The sequence below is a fragment of the Eleginops maclovinus genome, chromosome 24 (genome assembly GCF_036324505.1).
Source record: "Eleginops maclovinus isolate JMC-PN-2008 ecotype Puerto Natales chromosome 24, JC_Emac_rtc_rv5, whole genome shotgun sequence".
Lineage (NCBI taxonomy): Eukaryota > Metazoa > Chordata > Actinopteri > Perciformes > Eleginopidae > Eleginops > Eleginops maclovinus.
The window spans coordinates 276,091-300,897 of NC_086372.1; the positions used below are offsets into that span (position 1 = coordinate 276,091).

General features: G+C 39.1%; 2 protein-coding genes across 2 annotated transcripts; both read right to left on the reverse strand.

Moving 5' to 3' along the window:
• Positions 1 to 2,821: 2,821 nt before the first annotated feature.
• On the reverse strand, positions 2,822 to 21,916 carry LOC134861135 (melanophilin-like). Its single transcript, XM_063878152.1, is given in 16 exon segments — positions 2,822 to 3,069; positions 3,143 to 3,199; positions 7,093 to 7,254; positions 12,243 to 12,300; positions 12,302 to 12,447; positions 12,573 to 12,653; positions 13,682 to 13,878; positions 16,881 to 16,986; positions 17,404 to 17,493; positions 17,572 to 17,630; positions 17,699 to 17,743; positions 17,813 to 17,925; positions 18,654 to 18,875; positions 19,743 to 19,857; positions 21,073 to 21,174; positions 21,557 to 21,916. Coding segments are annotated over 14 exon segments (1,506 nt in total). The 5' UTR covers positions 19,853 to 19,857; positions 21,073 to 21,174; positions 21,557 to 21,916; the 3' UTR covers positions 2,822 to 3,009.
• Positions 21,917 to 22,036: 120 nt separating this feature from the next.
• Positions 22,037 to 24,652, reverse strand: LOC134861136 (claudin-1-like). Its single transcript, XM_063878154.1, has 2 exons — positions 23,144 to 24,652; positions 22,037 to 23,044 (listed from the first exon to the last, which is right to left on the reverse strand). Exon 1 carries the CDS (start codon positions 24,122 to 24,124, stop codon positions 23,192 to 23,194), a length of 933 nt encoding a protein of 310 aa, XP_063734224.1. The 5' UTR covers positions 24,125 to 24,652; the 3' UTR covers positions 22,037 to 23,044; positions 23,144 to 23,191.
• Between the last annotated feature and the right edge of the window lie 155 nt (positions 24,653 to 24,807).

A 24,807-nucleotide genomic window follows, 5' to 3' on the forward strand; every position in this document is an offset into this window, starting at 1 on the left:
GGGGGAAACACAAATCAAAACAATAAAAAACAAATTTAATCAGGTTTCATTTCTTTTTGGGAAATTTCCCTTTTTTAATTTATTTATTGTCTTTTTTTATTTCATTCTTTGTTGTGATGTGCTTTTAACCCGTACAATAGACTTTTATTTAACCCTAATAAATTCCTTTTACCTTTTTGTTTTTTTTTACCCTCTAATTAAAAAAAGGGCCCAAAAAATGTTTTAACAAAAAACCTAATATCTTACCAATTCATTTTTTCATGGCCACAAAATATTGATTCTTTTTTAAAAAATCCCTAACATTAATCTACGAATAAAAAAAATACACGAGTTTAGGAAATGAAGTCATTATTTTTTTAGCGGCCTGATTCAATTTACAGCCCGAAAGGGCCCCCGTTCACCCAAGGTTCATTTACAGCTGATCTCAAAATTTGGGGGTTTTTTCCTTCAAAAAGAGAAATAAAATATTGAAAAAAAATAAAATTTATCCCCCCAAAACTCCTGTGAAAAACCAGCCTTTTTGGGAATTTGGCCCAACCCGAGCTCCCATGCGTGATGGGAAAAAAAAACAACGGAACTTTAAAAAAAACGTTTTAGTCCTTTTGAGGTGTAAATGCCCTGATTTAGAAATTTAAAAACGGAAGATTTTTGAGTTTTATTTAAACATTTTGGGGTAACTTCACGCCGTGGGGCAGGGGGTCACACACACACACCCCACCCCACACACACACACACACACACCCACACCCCAAAACCCACACACACACACAGTGAAACCCTTAACCCACAAATTTGAAGTGCTTTTTTTAAATATTGAAATGTTGTGGAAACCCCATGCAAAGGGCTTCCTTATTCTGTGTGGGGGAAGTCATTTTAATTTGAAAAGGGAATACTTCATGCATTTTTTAAAAACAATAAAGGGTTTGGTTTTTTACCTTTAATGAGCGTCACCGCCGCCCCAAACCCTTCCCTGGCGGGGAAATTCTAGGGAAAAAAAAACCTAAAAAAACGTCAAAAATTTTTAACCCAAACGGAGCTATTAAAAGGGGGCCCCTTTTGGGAACACAAAAGGCCGTGGTTTCCCCCCTTTTTTCCCCAAAAACTAAAACAACTATAAGTTTTTTTTTTTTTCCCTTTCTTTTTTTCAAAGAAAAGCAAGGGTTTTTCAAAAAAAATTATTGGTGTTAAAAAACATTCCTAAGAAATTAGTTGGGGTTTTTACTTTCCTTTTGTAAATTTCCTAGAACGGGGGTATTAAAAACACAAAGTTTTGGGGGTTGAAGCCGGGGTTCAATGGAAAGGGGGGTTTAAAAAAGAAAAAATTTGAACAGGGGAAAATGAGTGTTATTTAATTTTAATTGATTTTGGACCAAAACAAGGAGGGAAATTCCCCCTTCGCTGGGGCAAAGGCAACCAAAAAACTTGGCGGCAAAACTTGGGCCTTGCCCGGCCGCGCCGATTTCTTTTTCCTTTTTTTTCCGTTTTCCCCCCGGGTGGTTAGAGGTTAAGGAAGCCCCGGGATCGGGGCTTTAAAACCCCCTTAAACTGGACGGTAAAAGATTTTAAAATTGAATCAAAAGGGCTCTGTGTTTAAAATTTGGGGTTAAACCTTCCCAAAAACCCCAGCCTGGGGGGAAAAAGAAACCGTGTGACCCCTTTTTCCCCGGTTTATTGTCCCGGTGGTTTCCTCATTAAATTTTTCCCCCAAAATTCTCTTCTAAATCCCAAGGGGTTTTTTTTTTCCCCCTTTTTAAAATGGGTTTCCAATATTTTGGGTTGGAAAAATTTCAGGGGGAAAAAATTTTCTACCCTTTCTTGCCTTTTATGGCCCCCTTTTAAATTAATGTTTGAAAACAGCATTATTTTTAAACTGATTGTTTAAAAACACTTTTCAAAATAAAATAGAAATGATTCACTAAATTCCTCTGGAACCGTCCGATTCAAATCAGTGAATGAGATCTTCCTTTTCACAAGATATCTGTATTGAGGGATCTTATTGAGGGATCTTATTGAGGGATCTTATTGAGTGATCTTATTGAGGGATCTTATTGAGGGATCTTATTGAGGGATCTTATTGAGTGATCTTATTGAGTGATCTTATTGAGGGATCTTATTGAGTGATCTTATTGAGCGATCTTATTGAGGGATCTTATTGAGGGATCTTATTGAGTGATCTTATTGAGCGATCTTATTGAGGGATCTTATTGAGTGATCTTATTGAGGGATCTTATTGAGGGATCTTATTGAGGGATCTTATTGAGTGATCTTATTGAGGGATCTTATTGAGGGATCTTATTGAGGGATCTTATTGAGTGATCTTATTGAGGGATCTTATTGAGGGATCTTATTGAGGGATCTTATTGAGTGATCTTATTGAGCGATCTTATTGAGGATCTTATTGAGTGATCTTATTGAGGGATCTTATTGAGGGATCTTATTGAGGGATCTTATTGAGTGATCTTATTGAGGGATCTTATTGAGGGATCTTATTGAGGGATCTTATTGAGTGATCTTATTGAGGGATCTTATTGAGGGATCTTATTGAGGGATCTTATTGAGGGATCTTATTGAGGGATCTACTTAGACAAACCTGATCCTTGTCTCTTATTATTTATGTGTTTAATGGGTGAATTATGACTTGCCTGAAATGATGTGAATGACCTTTTCATCTCAGCGCATTAAATTGAACTCTTCTTTGACCTTGGTTATAATCGTTCAGTAATTCATGTTGAGCCAACAGTCTCTCGTTAATGAACTGTTTGGATTCCAGAAGTATTTTAAAGGACTTATATAGAATTAAATGAGGGAAATCCCTCAAATATTTACCTTTGAACTCAGTTTAGTTTAATCAGATTGTTTAGCAGAAAAACAACGTGTGTTGATTTCCTGTTCAGTAGTCGTTGGATCTCCTCTGAGCGCCGTGACGGTTCCCTGTGGAGGAAACCGAGGCGTCCCATCGCACACGGCTGGGACTGCGCATCCTAAACCTGTTGATGGTGTGGAACACGCTCAAGGTTCCTTACTGGAGACGTCCTGCTGGCCTCTCTTCCTCTGATGGGACCCAGAGACCTGCCGTCAGACAAACACGGGTTAATGTCGGAGTTGCTGGATGTCACCATTCAGCAACTCCGACATTAGCCACCTTCTTCTTGGGCCCGGCGGCGCTCAGAGCGGCCAGCTTACTCTCGATGTCAGAAACCTGCGGAAACACCAGCAACGCAGCATCAGTATTTCACCATGAAGCATCGGCTCTGGTTTGATTGGACAACCAGTCTAGAGAAGTCCCGCCCCTTAGCCTATCACATACAACGTGTTGGAGCGCTAGCCAATAGGAGCGTGAGAGTTCCTTAGTGATGTCACTATGTTCAGGAAGTGGATAAAGGAGTACAGTGGAGGCGTTTGGTTTGTTTACTTTGTATATAAAGTATATGAAGTACATAAAGTATATGAAGTATATGAAGTACATAAAGTACATGAAGTACATAAAGTATATGAAGTACATAAAGTATATGAAGTATATGAAGTATATAAAGTATATGAAGTACATAAAGTATATGAAGTACATAAAGTATATGAAGTATATAAAGTACATAAAGTATATGAAGTATATAAAGTACATAAAGTATATGAAGTATATAAAGTATATGAATTATATAAAGTATATGAAGTATATAAAGTACATAAAGTATATAAAGTATATGAATTATATGAAGTATATGAAGTACATAAAGTATATGAAGTACATAAAGTATATAAAGTATATGAATTATATAAAGTATATGAAGTATATAAAGTACATAAATTTAAAAAAGTAAGTTTTAATAAAATATAAAGTAAAAATAATAAATTATATAAAGATATAAAATTTATATAAGTATATGAAGTAAAAAAGATATAAAGATATAAATATAGAAGTACAAAAAGTATATGATCATAAAGTTTATAAAGTATATAATTATAAAAAGATTAAAGATATAAAGTACATAAAGTATAAAAAAGTATAGAATTATATGAAGTATATAATACATAAATATATGAAGTACAAAAAAGTATTAAAGTATATGAATTAATAAAGTATATGAAGTATATAAAGTCATAAAGTATTAAAGTATATAAATTATATGAAGTATAGAAGTATAAAAAGAAATATAAATTATAAATCATAAAGTATATGAAACATAAAGTAATTAAATAAAAAGTATAGAAGTTTTAAAAAGACAAAAAGAATGAATTAAAAAGTATATTAAAAATTTAAAGTACTAAATATTAAAGTTTAAAATATATAAGTTTAAATTACATAAAGTATATAAGTATTGAATTATATAAAGTAATGAATTATATAAAGATATAAATACATAAAGATATGTTTATATAAAGATTAAAGATATGAAGTCTAAAGAATAAGTAAAAAAGTTATAAAGTATAAAAAAGATATGAAGTATAAAAAGTACATAAAATATAAATTTTTAAAAATTATAAGTATAAAAGTACATAAAGAAAAAAGTATATAAGTTATAAAGTATAAAAGTACAAAAAAAAATTTAAATATATGAATTTTTAAAGTATATAATTTAATAAAGTATATAAAGTAAAAAAAGAAATTTGAAGTTTAAAATTTCATAAAGTAAAAAAGTATAAAAAAATTATAAAAAGAAAAAAGTTTTAAAAAGTAATAAATAAAAAAATACATAAAGTTATAAAGTATATGAAGTATAAAAGACAAAAATAAAATAAATTATAAAAGTTATAAATTAAAGAAGTATATGAAGTACATAAAATATAAATATAAAAGTACAAAATAAAAAAGTCATAAAGATATAAATAAAAAAGTTTTTAAAATTTAAAAAAGTAAAAAGTAATAAAACATAAATATATAATTATATAAAGTATATAATTTTAAAAGTTTTAAAAAGTACATAAATAAAAAAGTACATAAGTAAAAAGTAAAAAGTACATAAAGTAAAAAAGTAATAAATTATAAAAAGTCATAAGATATAAGACAAAAATATATAAGTATATAAAGTATATAAGTATATAAAGTAAAAAAAGTATATAAATATAAAAAGTCAAAAAGTATATAAAGTACATAAAGTTAAAAGTAAAAAATATATAAATACATAAATATATAAAGTAATAAAGTTTTAAAAAGTAATAAAGACAAAAGTTTTAAAAAAGTTATAAAGTATATAAATCAAAAGTATTAAAGTACATAAAAATAAAGTATATAAATACATAAAGTATATAAAGTCATAAAGTAAAAAGTTAAAAGTACAAAAAGTTATGAATTATATAAAGTATAAAGTATATGAAGTATTAAAGTATATAATAATAAATAAAAAAATAAATAATTAAATTTACTAAAGTAATAAAGTAATAAAAAATATAAAGTACATAAAGTATATGAATTAGATAAAGTAATAAAGTTATAAAGTACATAAAGTATATAAAGTACATAAAGTATATGAATGTATATAAAGTACATAAAGTATATGAAATTATTGAAGTATATAAAGTATATAAGAGTATATGAAGTATATAAAGTATATAAAGTATATAAAGTACATAAAGTATATAAAGTACATAAAGTATATGAAGTATATAAAGTACATAAATATATATTATATGATGTATATAAAGTAATAAAGTATATGAAGTATATAAAGTATATAAAGTATATAAAGTACATAAAGTATATAAAGTATATAAAGTATATGAAGTATATAAAGTACATAAAGTATATGAAGTACATGAAGTATATAAAGTACATAAAGTACATAAAGTACATGAAGTATATAAAGTACATAAAGTATATGAAGTATATGAAGTATATAAAGTATATAAAGTACATAAAGTACATAAAGTATATAAAGTATATAAAGTATATAAAGTATATAAAGTATATGAAGTATATAAAGTATATAAAGTATATAAAGTACATAAAGTATATAAGTATATAAAGTATATAAGTATATGAAGTATATAAAGTATATAAAGTACATAAAGTATATAAAGTATATAAAGTACATAAAGCATATAAAGTATATGAAGTATATAAAGTATATGAAGTATATGAAGTATATAAAGTACATAAAGTACATAAAGTATATGAATTATATAAAGTATATAAAGTATATGAAGTATATAAAGTATATAAAGTACATAAAGTACATAAAGTATATAAAGTATATAAAGTACATAAAGTATATAAAGTATATAAAGTATATAAAGTATATGAAGTATATAAAGTATATAAAGTACATAAAGTATATAAAGTATATAAAGTACATAAAGCATATAAAGTATATGAAGTATATAAAGTATATGAAGTATATGAAGTATATAAAGTACATAAAGTACATAAAGTATATGAATTATATAAAGTATATAAAGTACATAAAGTATATAAAGTACATAAAGTATATGAAGTATATAAAGTACATAAAGTATATGAATTATATAAAGCATATAAAGTATATGAAGTATATAAAGTATATGAAGTATATGAAGTATATAAAGTACATAAAGTACATAAAGTATATAAAGTATATAAAGTATATAAAGTATATGAAGTATATAAAGTACATAAAGTACATAAAGTACATGAAGTATATAAAGTATATAAAGTACATAAAGCATATAAAGTACATGAAGTATATAAAGTATATAAAGTACATAAAGTACATGAAGTATATAAAGTACATAAAGTACATAAAGTACATGAAGTATATAAAGTACATAAAGTATATGAAGTATATGAAGTATATAAAGTATATAAAGTACATAAAGCATATAAAGTACATGAAGTATATAAAGTATATAAAGTACATAAAGTACATGAAGTATATAAAGTACATAAAGTACATAAAGTACATGAAGTATATAAAGTACATAAAGTACATGAAGTATATAAAGTACATGAATTATATAAAGTATATAAAGTACATAAAGTACATGAAGTATATAAAGTACATAAAGTACATAAAGTACATGAAGTATATAAAGTACATAAAGTATATAAAGTATATAAAGTACATAAAGTACATGAAGTATATAAAGTACATAAAGTATATGAAGTATATATTGAAGGGTCACCTCGCTCTCTGCACTCTGCACCCGGGCGGCGGTCAGCGCCACGACGTCCTCCAGCTCCGACAGCTCCGAGTCCGTGGCCCCCCCGAACCGGGTCTTAGCGCTCTGCTCCAGCCGACGCAGCTTCGACTCCAGGTCAAAGGACTGACCCGCCGCCAGGTACACCTGGACAGGTAACACACAATGACAGGTGTTACACACAGGAGAAACACACAGGTACACCTGGACAGGTAACACACAATGACAGGTGTTACACACAGGAGAAACACACAGGTACACCTGGACAGGTAACACACAGTAACAGTGTTACACACAGGAGAAACACACAGGTACACCTGGACAGGTAACACACAATGACAGGTGTTACACACAGGAGAAACACACAGGTACACCTGGACAGGTAACACACAGTAACAGTGTTACACACAGGAGAAACACACAGGTACACCTGGACAGGTAACACACAGTAACAGTGTTACACACAGGAGAAACATACAGGTACACCTGGACAGGTAACACACAGTAACAGTGTTACACACAGGAGAAACACACAGGTACACCTGGACAGGTAACACACAGTAACAGTGTTACACACAGGAGAAACATACAGGTACACCTGGACAGGTAACACACAATGACAGGTGTTACACACAGGAGAAACACACAGGTACACCTGGACAGGTAACACACAATGACAGTGTTACACACAGGAGAAACACACAGGTACACCTGGACAGGTAACACACAGTAACAGTGTTACACACAGGAGAAACACACAGGTACACCTGGACAGGTAACACACAGATAACAGTGTTACACACAGGAGAAACACACAGGTACACCTGGACAGGTAACACACAGTAACAGTGTTACACACAGGAGAAACACACAGGTACACCTGGACAGGTAACACACAATGACAGGTGTTACACACAGGAGAAACACACAGTACACCTGGACAGGTAACACACAGTAACAGTGTTACACACAGGAGAAACACACAGGTACACCTGGACAGGTAACACACAATGACAGGTGTTACACACAGGAGAAACACACAGGTACACCTGGACAGGTAACACACAGTAACAGTGTTACACACAGGAGAAACACACAGGTACACCTGGACAGGTAACACACAGGTACAGTGTTACACACAGGAGGAAACACACAGGTACACCTGGACAGGTAACACACAGTAACAGTGTTACACACAGGAGAAACACACAGGTACACCTGGACAGGTAACACACAGTAACAGTGTTACACACAGGAGAAACACACAGGTACACCTGGACAGGTAACACACAGTAACAGTGTTACACACAGAGAAACACACAGGTACACCTGGACAGGTAACACACAGTAACAGTGTTACACACAGGAGAAACACACAGGTACACCTGGACAGGTAACACACAGTAACAGTGTTACACACAGGAGAAACACACAGGTACACCTGGACAGGTAACACACATGACAGGTGTTACACACAGGAGAAACACACAGGTACACCTGGACAGGTAACACACAGTAACAGTGTTACACACAGGAGAAACACACAGGTACACCTGGACAGGTAACACACAGTAACAGTGTTACACACAGGAGAAACACACAGGTACACCTGGACAGGTAACACACAGTAACAGTGTTACACACAGGAGAAACACACAGGTACACCTGGACAGGTAACACACAGTAACAGTGTTACACACAGGAGAAACACACAGGTACACCTGGACAGGTAACACACACAGTAACAAGTGTTACACACAGGAGAACACACAGGTACACCTGGACAGGTAAACACACAGTAACAGTGTTACACAACAGGTACACCTGGACAGGTAACACACAGTAACAGTGTTACACACAGGTACACCAGGACAGGTAACTCACAGTAGCAGTGTGACACACAGGTACACCTGGACAGGTGGTAACACACAGTAACAGTGTTACACACAGGTACATCCCTTGGACGGTAATACTAAAAGGTTCTATAGGGTGAATGAGGGATCTTTAGTAAATAAACAAAATATATTTCTCCATATATTTGAGATCATTTTGATTATTGCTGAAACATTCCGTCATATTTGTGAGTTTATTCTTCAGTATTAATCAGGTATTTATCAGGTATTTATCAGGTATATATCAGGTATATATCAGGTATATATCAGGTATATATCAGGTATTTATCAGGTATTTATCAGGTATATATCAGGTATATATCAGGTATATATCAGGTATTTATCAGGTATATATCAGGTGTATATCAGGTATATATCAGGTATATATCAGGTATATATCAGGTATATATCAGGTATTTATCAGGTGTATATCAGGTATATATCAGGTATATATCAGGTATATATCAGGTATTTATCAGGTATTTATCAGGGTATTTATCAGGTATTTATCAGGTATTTATCAGGTATATATCAGGTATATATCAGGTATTTATCAGGTATTTATCAGGTATATATCAGGTATATATCACGTATATATCAGGTATTTATCAGGTATTTATCAGGTATTTATCAGGTATTTATCACGTATATATCAGGTATATATCAGGTATTTATCAGGTATTTATCAGGTATTTATCAGGTATATATCAGGTATATATCAGGTATTTATCAGGTATTTATCAGGTATTTATCAGGTATTTATCACGTATATATCAGGTATATATCAGGTATTTATCAGGTATTTATCAGGTATTTATCAGGTATATATCAGGTATATATCAGGTATTTATCAGGTATTTATCACGTATTTATCAGGTATTTATCAGGTATTTATCAGGTATATATCACGTATATATCAGGTATTTATCAGGTATTTATCAGGTATATATCAGGTATATATCACGTATATATCAGGTATATATCAGGTATTTATCAGGTATTTTATCAGGTATTTATCAGGTATATATCAGGTATTTATCAGGTATTTATCAGGTATTTATCAGGTATATATCAGGTATTTATCAGGTATTTATCAGGTATTTATCAGGTATTTATCAGGTATTTATCAGGTATTTATCAGGTATATATCAGGTATATATCAGGTATATATCAGGTATTTATCAGGTATTTATCACGTATTTATCACGTATTTATCAGGTATTTATCAGGTATTTATCAGGTATTTATCAGGTATTTATCAGGTATTTATCAGGTATATATCAGGTATTTATCAGGTATTTATCAGGTATATATCAGGTATTTATCAGGTATATATCAGGTATTTATCAGGTATTTATCAGGTAGTTATCAGGTATTATCAGGTATTTATCAGGTATTTATCAGGTATTTATCAGGTATCTATCAGGTATTTATCAGGTATATATCAGATATTTATCAGGTATTTATCACGTATATATCAGGTATTTATCAGGTATATATCAGGTATATATCAGGTATATATCAGGTATTTATCAGGTATTTATCAGGTATATATCAGATATTTATCAGGTATTTATCACGTATATATCAGGTATTTATCAGGTATATATCAGGTATTTATCAGGTATTTATCAGGTATTTATCAGGTATATATCAGATATTTATCAGGTATTTATCACGTATATATCAGGTATTTATCAGGTATATATCAGGTATATATCAGGTATATATCAGGTATTTATCAGGTATTTATCAGGTATTTATCAGGTATTATCAGGTATATATCAGGTATTTATCAGGTATTTATCAGGTATTTATCAGGTATTTATCAGGTATATATCAGATATTTATCAGGTATTTATCACGTATATATCAGGTATTTATCAGGTATATATCAGGTATTTATCAGGTATTTATCAGGTATTTATCAGGTATTTATCAGGTATATATCAGATATTTATCAGGTAGTTATCAGGTATTTATCAGGTATTTATCAGGTATATATCAGGTATTTATCAGGTATTTATCAGGTATTTATCAGGTATTTATCAGGTATCTATCAGGTATTTATCAGGTATCTATCAGGTATTTATCAGGTAGTTATCAGGTATTTATCAGGTATTTATCAGGTATTTATCAGGTAGTTATCAGGTATTTATCAGGTATTTATCAGGTATTTATCAGGTATTTATCAGGTATTTATCAGGTATCTATCAGGTATTTATCAGGTATTTATCAGGTATTTATCAGGTATTTATCAGGTATCTATCAGGTATTTATCAGGTAGTTATCAGGTATTTATCAGGTATTTATCAGGTATCTATCAGGTATTTATCAGGTATTTATCAGGTATTTATCAGGTATTTATCAGGTAGTTATCAGGTATTTATTGGGTAGTTTTTAGATATTTAGATGAGTGGTGCAGGTAGCTTACGTTTTCCTCGAGTTCCCTGAACACATCGTCTGCCTGCTTGGCATCGGGGCGCGCTAGTGGGGGGCTGTGGGGGTTGGTGCAGAGCTGCTCGTACTCCTGCGTGGCGTTTTCCGTGGCATTTATCGTCCGCAGAAACTCCGTGGTGAGGTCACAGAGCGCCGCTGCACTCGACCTCTGCAAGCAGAGAATACTTTATTTTATTATTTATTATTAATATTATTTGTTATTATTTACACTTTATTATTATATAAATAGTTTTATTTTATTATTATTATTATTGTTATTTTACTATAAACATTTATCAGCTTTAATTATTTGTTTTAGCTTTAATTTTCCTTAAAGCATTTTTGATCAATTATATCTATTTAAGTTTTTATTAATTTGTTTTTATTTATTCATGTTTTTATTTATTTATGTTTGATTTATGTTTTTATTTATTCATTTTTTAATTATTTGTTTTTATTTATTTGTTTTTATTTATTTGTTTTTATTTATTCATGTTTTTATTTATTTGTTTTTATTTATGTTTTTATTTATTCATTTTTTAATTATTTGTTTTTATTTATTTGTTTTTATTTGTTTGTTTTTATTTATTTGTTTTTATTTATTCATGTTTTTATTTATTTGTTTTTATTTATTTGTTTATGAATCATTTCTCCATCTTAGAAGATGTTTGTTTGTTTGTTTGTTTGTTTGTTTATTTGTGTTTCTATGACATTGATAAAGGAAGGTGTCGGAGGAGCGTCGGAGCCCGGAGGTGAAGGTCCGATGAAAACTGGAATAATATAAAGTCAGAGACCCCCCCTCACCTTCTGGGCCTGGTTGGGGGTCTCGTCGCTGGAGGAGCTCAGCTCCTTCTCCCGGAGCCCCCCCCCTCACAGCAGTGCTCCTCCCCACAGGGGGGGCTTTCTTGACGGGCTCCTCGTCTGAAGAATGACCCCCCTTATCGCTCAGAGGCCCCCCCAACTCACTCAGCTTCCTGCGCAGCTTCTCCTCCTCACTGGGCCCCCCCGCCTGAACACAGACATGATATCTATATATATTACAGTATTTATACACAGTATAGTATACACAGTGTGTACATACAGTGTAAATACTGCAGTACTGACCTGCAGTACTGCAGTACTACAGGGCCTCACCTGCTCTCCGGGGCTGATCTTCTCCTCCAGGCGGTTCAGCAGACTCTCGATGGCAGACATCCTCTTATTCAGCTCGTTCATCTGAAGAGACAAACATCCCATAATAACACCAACACACAAACAAACAGGTCTCTGAATCTGACAGTGATTGGATGTCCCTGTTTATGGGCGGGGCTAAAGCAAGGTCAGCTGATTGGTCAGTCAGTGATTTGATTGGCTCTTACGGCCGGGGCTTGAGTAAGGGTCAGCTGATTGGTCAATCAGTGATTTGATTGGCTCTTAGGGGCGGGGCTTGAGTAAGGGTCAGCTGATTGGTCAATCAGTGATTTGATTGGCTCTTAGGGGTGGGGCTTGAGTAAGGGTCAGCTGATTGGTCAGTCAGTGATTTGATTGGCTCTTAGGGGCGGGGCTAGAGTAAGGGTCGGCTGATTGGTCAATCAGTGATTTGATTGGCTCTTAGGGGCGGGGCTTGAGTAAGGGTCAGCTGATTGGTCAATCAGTGATTTGATTGGCTCTTAGGGGCGGGGCTTGAGTAAGGGTCAGCTGATTGGTCAATCAGTGATTTGATTGATTCTTATGGGCGGGGCTTGAGTAAGGGTCAGCTGATTGGTCAATCAGTGATTTGATTGGCTCTTAGGGGCGGGGCTTGAGTAAGGGTCAGCTGATTGGTCAATCAGTGATTTGATTGGCTCTTACGGGCGGGGCTTGAGTAAGGGTCAGCTGATTGGTCAATCAGTGATTTGATTGGCTCTTACGGGCGGGGCTTGAGTAAGGGTCAGCTGATTGGTCAATCAGTGATTTGATTGGCTCTTACGGGCGGGGCTTGAGTAAGGGTCAGCTGATTGGTCAATCAGTGATTTGATTGGCTCTTACGGGCGGGGCTTGAGTAAGGGTCAGCTGATTGGTCAATCAGTGATTTGATTGGCTCTTACGGGCGGGGCTTGAGTAAGGGTCAGCTGATTGGTCAATCAGTGATTTGATTGGCTCTTACGGGCGGGGCTTGAGTAAGGGTCAGCTGATTGGTCAATCAGTGATTTGATTGGCTCTTAGGGGCAGGGCTTGAGTAAGGGTCAGCTGATTGGTCAATCAGTGATTTGATTGGCTCTTACGGGCGGGGCTTGTCCCAGGTTCTCCTGAGACGACGCCCTGCTGTTCCTGCGGCGGTGTGGGTGGGGCTGTTGATAGAGTGGGGGGGGGTAGCGCTGCTGGTCCTCTTCATCAGACGTGTCCACGTACTGCCGGGCGGCCGAAGAGCTGATCCTGGAGAGAGAACGGGTCCGGACCATCCGGCTGTCCCCGTAATCCTCTGGAGACAGGTACAAGTACACAGGTACAAGTTCACAGGTACACACAGGTAAACACAGGTACAAGTTCACAGGTACAAGTTCACAGGTACAAGTTCACAGGTACACACAGGTACACACAGGTAAACACAGGTACAAGTTCACAGGTACACACAGGTACAAGTTCACAGGTACAAGTACACAGGTACAAGTTCACAGGTACAAGTTCACAGGTACAAGTTCACAGGTACAAGTTCACAGGTACAAGTTCACAGGTACACACAGGTACACACAGGTACACACAGGTACAAGTTCACAGGTACACACAGGTACAAGTTCACAGGTACAAGTTCACAGGTACAAGTACACAGGTACAAGTTCACAGGTACAAGTTCACAGGTACAAGTACACAGGTACAAGTTCACAGGTACACACAGGGAAACACAGGTACAAGTTCACAGGTACAAGTACACAGGTACACACAGGTACGAGTTCACAGGTACAAGTACACAGGTACAAGTTCACAGGTACACACAGGGAAACACAGGTACAAGTTCACAGGTACAAGTACACAGGTACACACAGGTACGAGTTCACAGGTACAAGTACACAGGTACAAGTTCACAGGTACAAACAGGTACGAGTTCACAGGTACAAGTACACAGGTACAAGTACACAGGTACAAGTTCACAGGTACAAACAGGTACGAGTTCACAGGTACAAGTACACAGGTACAAGTTCACAGGTACACACAGGTACAAGTTCACAGGTACAAGTTCACAGGTACACACAGGTACAAGTTCACAGGTACAAGTTCACAGGTACACACAGGTACAAGTACACAGGTAAACACAGGTAAAGGTTCACAGGTACACACACAGGTACACACAGGTACAAGTTCACAGGTACACACAGGTACAAGTACACAGGTAAACACTGTGTGTACTGTGTGTATACTGTGTGTACTGTGTGTACTGTGTGTATACTGTGTGTATACTGTGTGTGTACTGTGTGTACTGTGTGTGTACTGTGTGTATACTGTGTGTATACTGTGTGTACTGTGTGTGTACTGTGTGTATACTGTGTGTATACTGTGTGTGTACTGTGTGTATACTGTGTGTATACTGTGTGTGTTGTGTACTGTGTGTATACTGTGTGTACTGTGTGTACTGTGTGTATACTGTGTGTATACTGTGTGTATACTGTGTGTGTACTGTGTGTACTGTGTGTGTACTGTGTGTGTACTGTGTGTGTACTGTGTGTAATCTGTGTGTACTGTGTGTACTGTGTGTAATGTGTGTGTACTGTGTGTGTACTGTGTATACTGTGTGTGTACTGTGTGTAATGTGTGTGTACTGTGTGTACTGTGTGTGTACTGTGTTTACTGTGTGTATAATGTGTGTGTACTGTGTGTACTGTGTGTATACTGTGTGTACTGTGTGTAATGTGTGTATACTGTGTGTATACTGTGTGTATACTGTGTGTACACTGTGTGTGTACTGTGTGTATACTGTGTGTACAGTGTGTATACTGTGTGTATACTGTGTGTACTGTGTGTATACTGTGTGTATACTGTGTGTGTACTGTGTATACTGTGTGTATACTGTGTGTATACTGTGTGTACAGTGTGTATACTGTGTGTATACTGTGTGTACTGTGTGTATACTGTGTGTGTACTGTGTGTGTACTGTGTATACTGTGTGTGTACTGTGTATACTGTGTGTATACTGTGTGTATACTGTGTGTATACTGTGTGTATACTGTGTGTATACTGTGTGTGTACTGTGTGTGTACTGTGTGTAATGTGTGTATACTGTGTGTACTGTGTGTATACTGTGTGTACTATGTTTACTGTGTGTAATGTGTGTATACTGTGTGTACTGTGTGTATACTGTGTCTATAACGTGTGTGTACTGTGTGTGTACTGTGTGTACTGTGTGTGTACTGTGTGTACTGTGTGTATACTGTGTGTGTACTGTGTGTACTGTGTGTACTGTGTGTAATGTGTGTACTGTGTGTAATGTGTGTGTGTACTGTGTGTATACTGTGTGTACTGTGTGTACTGTGTGTGTACTGTGTATACTGTGTGTGTACTGTGTGTGTACTGTGTGTACTGTGTGTGTACTGTGTGTACTGTGTGTATACTGTGTGTACTGTGTGTACTATGTGTATACTGTGTGTGTACTGTGTGTAATGTATGTGTACTGTGTGTACTGTGTGTGTACTGTGTGTACTGTGTGTATACTGTGTGTGTACTGTGTGTAATGTGTGTGTACTGTGTGTACTGTGTGTGTACTGTGTTTACTGTGTGTGTACTGTGTGTGTACTGTGTGTAATGTGTGTGTACTGTGTGTACTGTGTGTATACTGTGTGTACTGTGTGTACTGTGTGTGTACTGTGTGTGTACTGTGTGTACTGTGTGTACTGTGTGTATAACGTGTGTGTACTGTGTGTACTGTGTGTATACTGTGTGTGTACTGTGTGTATACTGTGTGTGTATTGTGTACTGTGTGTACTGTGTGTGTACTGTGTGTACTGTGTGTATACTGTGTGTGTACTGTGTGTGTACTGTGTGTACTGTGTGTGTACTTTGTGTACTGTGTGTATACTGTGTGTGTACTGTGTGTGTACTGTTTGTACTGTGTGTATACTGTGTGTGTACTGTGTGTGTACTGTGTGTGTACTGTGTGTACTGTGTGTGTACTGTGTGTACTGTGTGTATACTGTGTGTGTACTGTGTGTACTGTGTGTATACTGTGTCCGTACTGTGTGTACTGTGTGTACTGTGTGTATACTGTGTGTGTACTGTGTGTACTGTGTGTATACTGTGTCCGTACTGTGTGTACTGTGTGTACTGTGTGTATACTGTGTGTACTGTGTGTGTATTGTGTGTACTGTGTGTATACTGTGTGTACTGTGTGTATACTGTGTGTGTACTGTGTGTACTGTGTGTATATTGTGTGTGTACTGTGTGTATACTGTGTGTACTGTGTGTATACTGTGTGTGTACTGTGTGTACTTGTACCTGCTCTCATGTTGTAGCGGTCCAGGCTCTTGCGGCGGTTTCCTCTCATGTTGTTCGTGTCGAAGTAATCCACATCGTTCCTGAAGCCCCGCTCCTCCTGCAGCTGCTGCAGAACCAGAATCAGAACCACATTCAGAACCACAGTCAGAACCACAATCAGAACCACATTCAGAACCACAGTCAGAACCACATTCAGAACCACATTCAGAACCACAGTCAGAACCACAATCAGAACCACATTCAGAACCACAGTCAGAACCACATTCAGAACCACAGTCAGAACCACAATCAGAACCACAGTCAGAACCACAATCAGAACCACATTCAGAACCACAGTCAGAACCACATTCAGAACCACAGTCAGAACCACAATCAGAACCACAGTCAGAACCACAGTCAGAACCACAATCAGAACCACAGTCAGAACCACAGTCAGAACCACATTCAGAACCACAGTCAGAACCACAATCAGAACCACATTCAGAACCACAGTCAATGCTAAATGCTGAATGTGTGGTCCTACCTGTACGGAGGGCCGGCGGGAGTAGGGGAAGTAGTCCTCGGGGTCGAAGTCGAGAGGGTGGACCGACAGCAGCCGCTTGTTCTTCCTCATCTGAAGGAGGAGGACAGGTGTAAAGCTTCAGGTTTAAGAGGACTCAGAACCTGAAGGTCCGTGTTAGTGTTCTGTTACCACTTTGTAGCGCAGGACCTCGGCCTCCCCGTGGTCCTCCTCGCCGCCGTTGTACACGTCTGCAGGAACACAGAACACTTAGAACCCAAACTAGATTAGAGCACCTGAGACTCATAGAGTTACTCACGGCTGCGGACGTCGGGCATACTCATGGTGTCGTCATCCCGCCCGCCTGCACAGCAAACAGGAAGTCATGGTGACATACCGCACAGAACACATACATATCAGAGAGAGCCCTTACCTTCTCCGTTCAGCCGCTTGTACAGAGACCGCATCACCTTGGCGCTGCCGAAGCGCTTGAAGCGGTTTCTCACATTATCGTGGTACCAACCCACGGTCCCGATCTTCAGGACCCTGAAGGACCACAGGAAATACTTAAGCAGTGGTTTTGGGCCTGTATGTGGACCTCAGCAGTGGTTTTGGGCCTGTATGTGGACCTCAGCAGTGGTTTTGGGCCTGTATGTGGACCTCACCAGTGGTTTTGGGCCTGTATGTGGACCTCACCAGTGGTTTTGGGCCTGTATGTGGACCTCAGCAGTGGTTTTGGGCCTGTATGTGGACCTCAGCAGTGGTTTTGGGCCTGTATGTGGACCTCAGCAGTGGTTTTGGGCCTGTATGTGGACCTCAGCAGTGGTTTTGGGCCTGTATGTGGACCTCACCAGTGGTTTTGGGCCTGTATGTGGACCTCACCAGTGGTTTTGGGCCTGTATGTGGACCTCAGCAGTGGTTTTGGGCCTGTAAGTGGTTTTGGGCCTGTATGTGGACCTCAGCAGTGGTTTTGGGCCTGTAAGTGGTTTGGGCCTGTATGTGGACCTCAGCAGTGGTTTTGGGCCTGTATGTGGACCTCAGCAGTGGTTTTGGGCCTGTATGTGGACCTCACCAGTGGTTATGGGCCTGTATGTGGACCTCAGCAGTGGTTTTGGGCCTGTATGTGGACCTCAGCAGTGGTTTTGGGCCTGTATGTGGACCTCACCAGTGGTTATGGGCCTGTATGTGGACCTCAGCAGTGGTTTTGGGCCTGTATGTGGACCTCAGCAGTGGTTTCGGGCCTGTATGTGGACCTCCCCTCCTCACCCCCTCACCTGGTCATGCGGCAGTTGTCGCAGACCCAGCCGCGCTCCTTCTTGTTGTAGCGGCTGCAGCTCTTGCAGGTGAAGGTGCAGCAGTCGATGCAGCGGCGCTTGCTGCTCAGCAGGAACTTGAACGGCTGCAGGCAGCGCAGGCAGTGGGACGAGGACAGCTGGGACTCTGAGGACAGCAGGGTCCGCTTCGAGTCCTCCTTCTCGATCCTGGTCTTCAGCTCCCTGAAGGGGATTCAATCAGAGGTAAAGTGAGCGCTGTGACCGGGGGGGGTCACGGTTGTGTGTTAATGACATCACACCGCTTAATGACATTAAGAGGGTCCACAGAGGACCCATCACACAGTCCTGCCCCCCATCACCCTACCCTCACATAGACCAGTCCTGCCCCCCATCACCCTACCCTCACACAGACCAGTCCTGCCCCCCATCACCCTACCCTCACACAGACCAGTCCTGCCCCTCATCACCCTACCCTCACATAGACCAGTCCTGCCCCTCATCACCCTACCCTCACACAGACTAGTCCTGGGCCCCCCCCCCATCACCCTACCCTCACACAGACTAGTCCTGGGCCCCCCCCCCTCATCACCCTACCCTCACACAGACTAGTCCTGGGCCCCCCCCCTCATCACCCTACCCTCACACAGACTAGTCCTGGGCCCCCCCCCTCATCACCCTACCCTCACACAGACTAGTCCTGGGCCCCCCCCCTCATCACCCTACCCTCACACAGACTAGTCCTCGGCCCCCCCCCTCATCACCCTACCCTCACACAGACTAGTCCTCGGCCCCCCCCCTCATCACCCTACCCTCACACAGACTAGTCCTGCCCCCATCACCCTACCCTCACACAGACTAGTCCTCGGCACACCCCTCATCACCCTACCCTCACACAGACTAGTCCTGCCCCCCCCCCCCCCCCATCACCCTACCCTCACACAGACTAGTCCTGGCATGGCTCAGTCTGATGAGGTCACTGATGAGTCAGTGCCCCCGGGGCTGCTGGGAGTTGCGGTCTTTAGTGAAAGGGAGTCTTTGTGAGGCGGGCCGTGTGACCGATATATATCAGTTGTGTATTATGGGATGTACCCGAGTCTCTCCTCCTCCTTCTTCCTCAGGTTGAAGTCTCGCTGGATCACCTCCCAGACGTGCTTGGCTTCATCGTCAGACAGACGGGACAGGTCCAGCTTACGCTCCATCTCGCTGAAACACAGAAATATAGACCAGAAAATGTTTCAGACAAAAGTACATCAGAATAAAAAGCTGTGTATCTTTGAGGAGAACCAGTGCAAAGCTGTGTATCTTTGAGGAGAACCAGTGCAAAGCTGTGTATCTTTGAGGAGAACCAGTGCAAAGCTGTGTATCTTTGAGGAGAACCAGTGCAAAGCTGTGTATCTTTGAGGAGAACCAGTGCAAAGCTGTGTATCTTTGAGGAGAACCAGTGCAAAGCTGTGTATCTTTGAGGAGAACCAGTGCAAAGCTGTGTATCTTTGAGGAGAACCAGTGCAAAGCTGTGTATCTTTGAGGAGAACCAGTGCAAAGCTGTGTATCTTCGGGACAACGGATAAATGATGAGTAAGATGTGTGACATGTAGTCACACACTAATGTGAAGCTGTCTGACGTCATGAGACTCACATGTTGCATAGCTGACGCCACACGCATGCACACACACACACACACGCATGCACACACACACGCATGCACACACACACACACACACACACACACACACACACACACACACACACACACACACACACACACACACACACACACACACACACACACACACACACTAATATTTCATATTTTACTTCAATATCCACCTAAATCTTGCAGCACCAAAAAGCTGATCGATCTTTCAAAATAAAAGCCCTGATGCTGAGAACAACACTAAGAATATTTCCTTTTTTATGTTCAATTTCTAACAGCTGATTTTATTCAAGCAGAAAACCATCAGGTAAAACACATCATAAATCTCAGTTCATATTCCCTCTTACAAATATGTAATTTACTGATTTTTAATAAAGTTCATTTGGTTAAATTTGACTTTTCTTTAAAAGTTTTAAATAAAACTGAACGTAAATAAAGACCTGTTCTTTTAAAAATGAATTTCACAATGCCTTTATTTGCAATAATAAGTAATAACGAGATGTATTGAGGTGTTATTATAATTTTTAATTTATCTTTTCATTGCAAATTATTCCAAAATATTATTCCATTTGATCATTTTCATTTTATTTGAACGCAAAATAAATATCTTTTTTATTTAAATTAAACGTTAAGCTCAGGGTGAATAAATAACGCACTCTGATAATACGTTTTAAAAAGATTTAATAGATTTGAATGAATAACATTAGTTATAATGAGATCAAATAAATTAGATTAAAGGCAATAATAAATAATGACACTTACCGAGAGAGAGAGAGAGAGAGAGAGAGAGTGTGTGTCGGGCTGCAGATCAGACTGAAGAGAGACCAGTCAGAAAGGCAACATCAGCTGATCACATGACGAATCCTCCTGACACACACACACACACACACACACACACACACACACACACACACACACACACACACACACACACACACACACACACACACACACACACACACACACTCAGGCAAAAAGACACAGATAATTTAAACGGACGAAAACAAATGTGACAACAAAATGTTCGATGTTATCTTTTCTAACTTGTTTTATTTGATGTTTTCCTAAATATTCTGTATGTAACTTGTTCATCTTTGTTTGAAACATTTCAAGATATTCTGCTTTTTATTCTTTTACAGAAACTAGTTCATTTGATAATTCTGCTCTGAATCACAAAGTACAGTCAAGTAAATGCTACCTGCTAACAGGATGCTACATTAGCTTAGCTTCTTTAAACAGGTCGACTCACCTCCGTCAGCTGACCTACCGCTGCCTCCTGATTGGTCCATGAGGGGGATGTACATCACGTGACTTCATGACAGGTCTTTAACAAGTTCAGTTCATACATCTGGCTGCCAACCATAAAACGTTATGATATTAATAAAGAAACTCAGCTGTTGATCCTATAATCTTATTTCATGCCGATCTTTTGTGATCTTAAATATTCATCTATGTAATATTATTTCATTCCTCTTAGTTTTGTAATATTACTTAACGCTGTGCAACGCCTCTGTGTGTTCAGTCATCTCCTGATGGAGTCCCGTGCTGCCATCAGCTGATTGGACCATAATGAGGTCATTGTGCTGCAGAACAAAGACCGCTCTCATTGGTAGGCTGCGGGCGGACAACCAATGAGAGAGCAGGAAAACAGAAAAAATACAGAGAATAAAATAAAATAAATACATGAAATATTAAAGGGTTAATAGGTTTATAAAATTCGACATAATTGTGAAATAATTAAACATTTAATGCTACATAAATAAAACAAGTACTTTTTGATGGAAAAATAATCATACATTTTATTTTTATTGCACTTTCATTCCAGCAATCCCAAAGTGCTCCAGAGCAGGAAAACAAATAGTTAAAAGGAGAACCTATAAAAGACGTTTAGCAAAATGCTTTTTTAAAAAGATGTGTTTTGAGGTTTCATTTAAAAACATCTGTAGTCTGTGGGGCCCTCAGGTGGTCCGGGGGGCGTCCCACAGCCTGGGGGCAGCACAGGAAAAGGCCCTATCCCTCAGGATGCGGAGCTTGGTTCTGGTTCTTTTATAATAATAAAATGACAATAATGATAATTAAAAAACCTCAGGAATCAGTTTTTAATTCTGTACCGTCTTTATTTACAATCATCTGGTTCAAAAGAAAAGAATAATTCCTCTGAGATTGAAGTGATTTTAAACATCAGCAGCTTCTTTTTTAAACATAAAACAAATAAGTATTACATTGAAAAAAACACAATGTCTATAAATGAGAATGAATCCTCCCTTAAGCTCCATCGTGTTTAAATAAAGAGTACGAGTTGCTTTTGTTGCTTTTGTTATTGCACAAACAGCAGCACGTTTGGTCTCTTTGGCTCCTGACTGATTGAAAATGATTTCAAATAAAAATGTGAATAAATACATTTAAAGAATAATGACTTCATAAAATAAATCCGAACAGTGAAACCAAACTATTTTAAGACGTATTATAAAGAAGAGAAGTGAAATCAGTTCATCGCTGATACAACCAATTCTCATGCTTCAATATGCTAATGAGGCGCTATGTGAGGCTAACGCTAATAGAGTTAGTGAAATCAATCGGCTGATTAAATAACTGACGAGCTACGGAAGATAAAGAGTCACCAGATTACAAGAGTTGTCTCAAGAGCTTCAAGTGGGAAAGTTTTACTGACTTAGAATCGTGGATTCAGCCCCGACCACCGGACCTCCTGACAGCGGGGGTTCAGTGGTAGCCGGACCTCCTGACAGCGGGGGTTCAGTGGTAGCCGGACCTCCTGAAAGCGGGGGTTCAGTGGTAGCCGGACCTCCTGAAAGCGGGGGTTCAGTGGTAGCCGGACCTCCTGAAAGCGGGGGTTCAGTGGTAGCGACCTCCTGAAAGCGGGGGTTCAGTGGTAGCGACCTCCTGAACGCGGGGGTCCAGTGGTAGCCGGACCTCCTGAAAGAGGGGGTCCAGTGGTAGCCGGACCTCCTGAAAGTGGGGGTTCAGTGGTAGCCGGACCTCCTGAAAGAGGGGGTTCAGTGGTAGCCGGACCTCCTGAAAGCGGGGGTCCAGTGGTAGCCGGACCTCCTGAAAGCGGGGGTCCAGTGGTAGCCGGACCTCCTGAAAGAGGGGGTTCAGTGGTAGCCGGACCTCCTGAAAGAGGGGGTTCAGTGGTAGCCGGACCTCCTGACAGCCGGGGTTCAAGCATCCTCTGTCCTCCTGACGGGGCCCGCTTGGGGGTCGGGGTCCGCTCTTTGCCCCCTCTGCGGTAACAGGAAGTGATGAGCAGGGCTCCGGCCCCCAGGTGCATCCCAGCTGCCGCCCAGCCGCTGTACAGCGCCCCAGCACCCTCCCAGCGGGGGGCCACGGGGGGCAGTGAGGGGTCGTAGCGGCTCAGTGTGGCGAGGCAGGCCACATGCCACACGGGGACCAGAACCAGGAGCCCCGCCACCAGGCTGAGGGCCCCCCCCACCCCCCGCAGGGCCCTTTTGTGTCGGGGCCCCCAGCTGTGCACCCCCTGCAGGCCGGGGGCCGTCAGCAGCAGAGCCAGGAGCCCCGAACCCAGCGAAAGCCCCGTCAGGACCCGAGCCCAGAGCAGGTGGGAGGGCAGGGCCAGGAGCCCGGGGTGGGGCCGGCACTGCAGGGGGCCCCCCTCCTGCACCACACAGCCCCCCCACAGAGAAAGATCAAAACGCTCGGCCGGCAGCAGGTTGGAGGCCAGCGAGAGCCACGGGGCCAAGAGGGAGGCAAGGGACAGCAGGGAGGCCCCCAGCAGCAGGAGGAATCCCCACAGATCCAGAGAGACCTCCCCCAGATCCAGCTTCATCATACGATCCATCAGGACTCAGGGGCCCGAGGACGGGAGAGTTTATAAGGCAGAGGTGGGGGAGAGGAGGAGCCGTACGGAGGCTCAGGAGGGACAATGCATTATCTGAGAGGGGAGGGTGTTATGAGCGATAGATACATCTTAAAATCAAGAAGAATAAATCAAATTCAAAGTTTGAAATACTATAAATAAATACATGTAGAAAGATTATGAGGAATAAAAATGTGGAAACATCGAGAATGAAAAGAAAACATAAAATAAAAATGTCTTTTTTAAATGACTTTCTAAATTATTTTAAACGTATGAATTATTTGTTTGTTTCTCCTAAAAAAAAGATACTTGTTAAATGTCCAGACTTATTCTCCTCTTATATAACGGTTTGCTAACAAAGCCTCATTGAGCGTCTGCTCACAGGAAGTCCTCCAGGAAGTGAAGCTTTGTTTCAGCCCGTTTGTAACTGACCCCCCCCCCTGTTTAACAACACAACGCTTTGTTGTTCTAACGAGGAAAACAGGAAGAGGTCTGTGAGGTTTCCACGACGACCTCAAACATCCAGAGATATGCTGAAACTCTTTTTACAAAGAATTTAAAATATTAGAAAAAGTAAGAAACAACCGGGTCCCCACAAAGGTAGTCCAATAAGAAATAGCTTCCACACAAAGGACCCCACTGTCTAAACTGGCAGTCCTCACAAC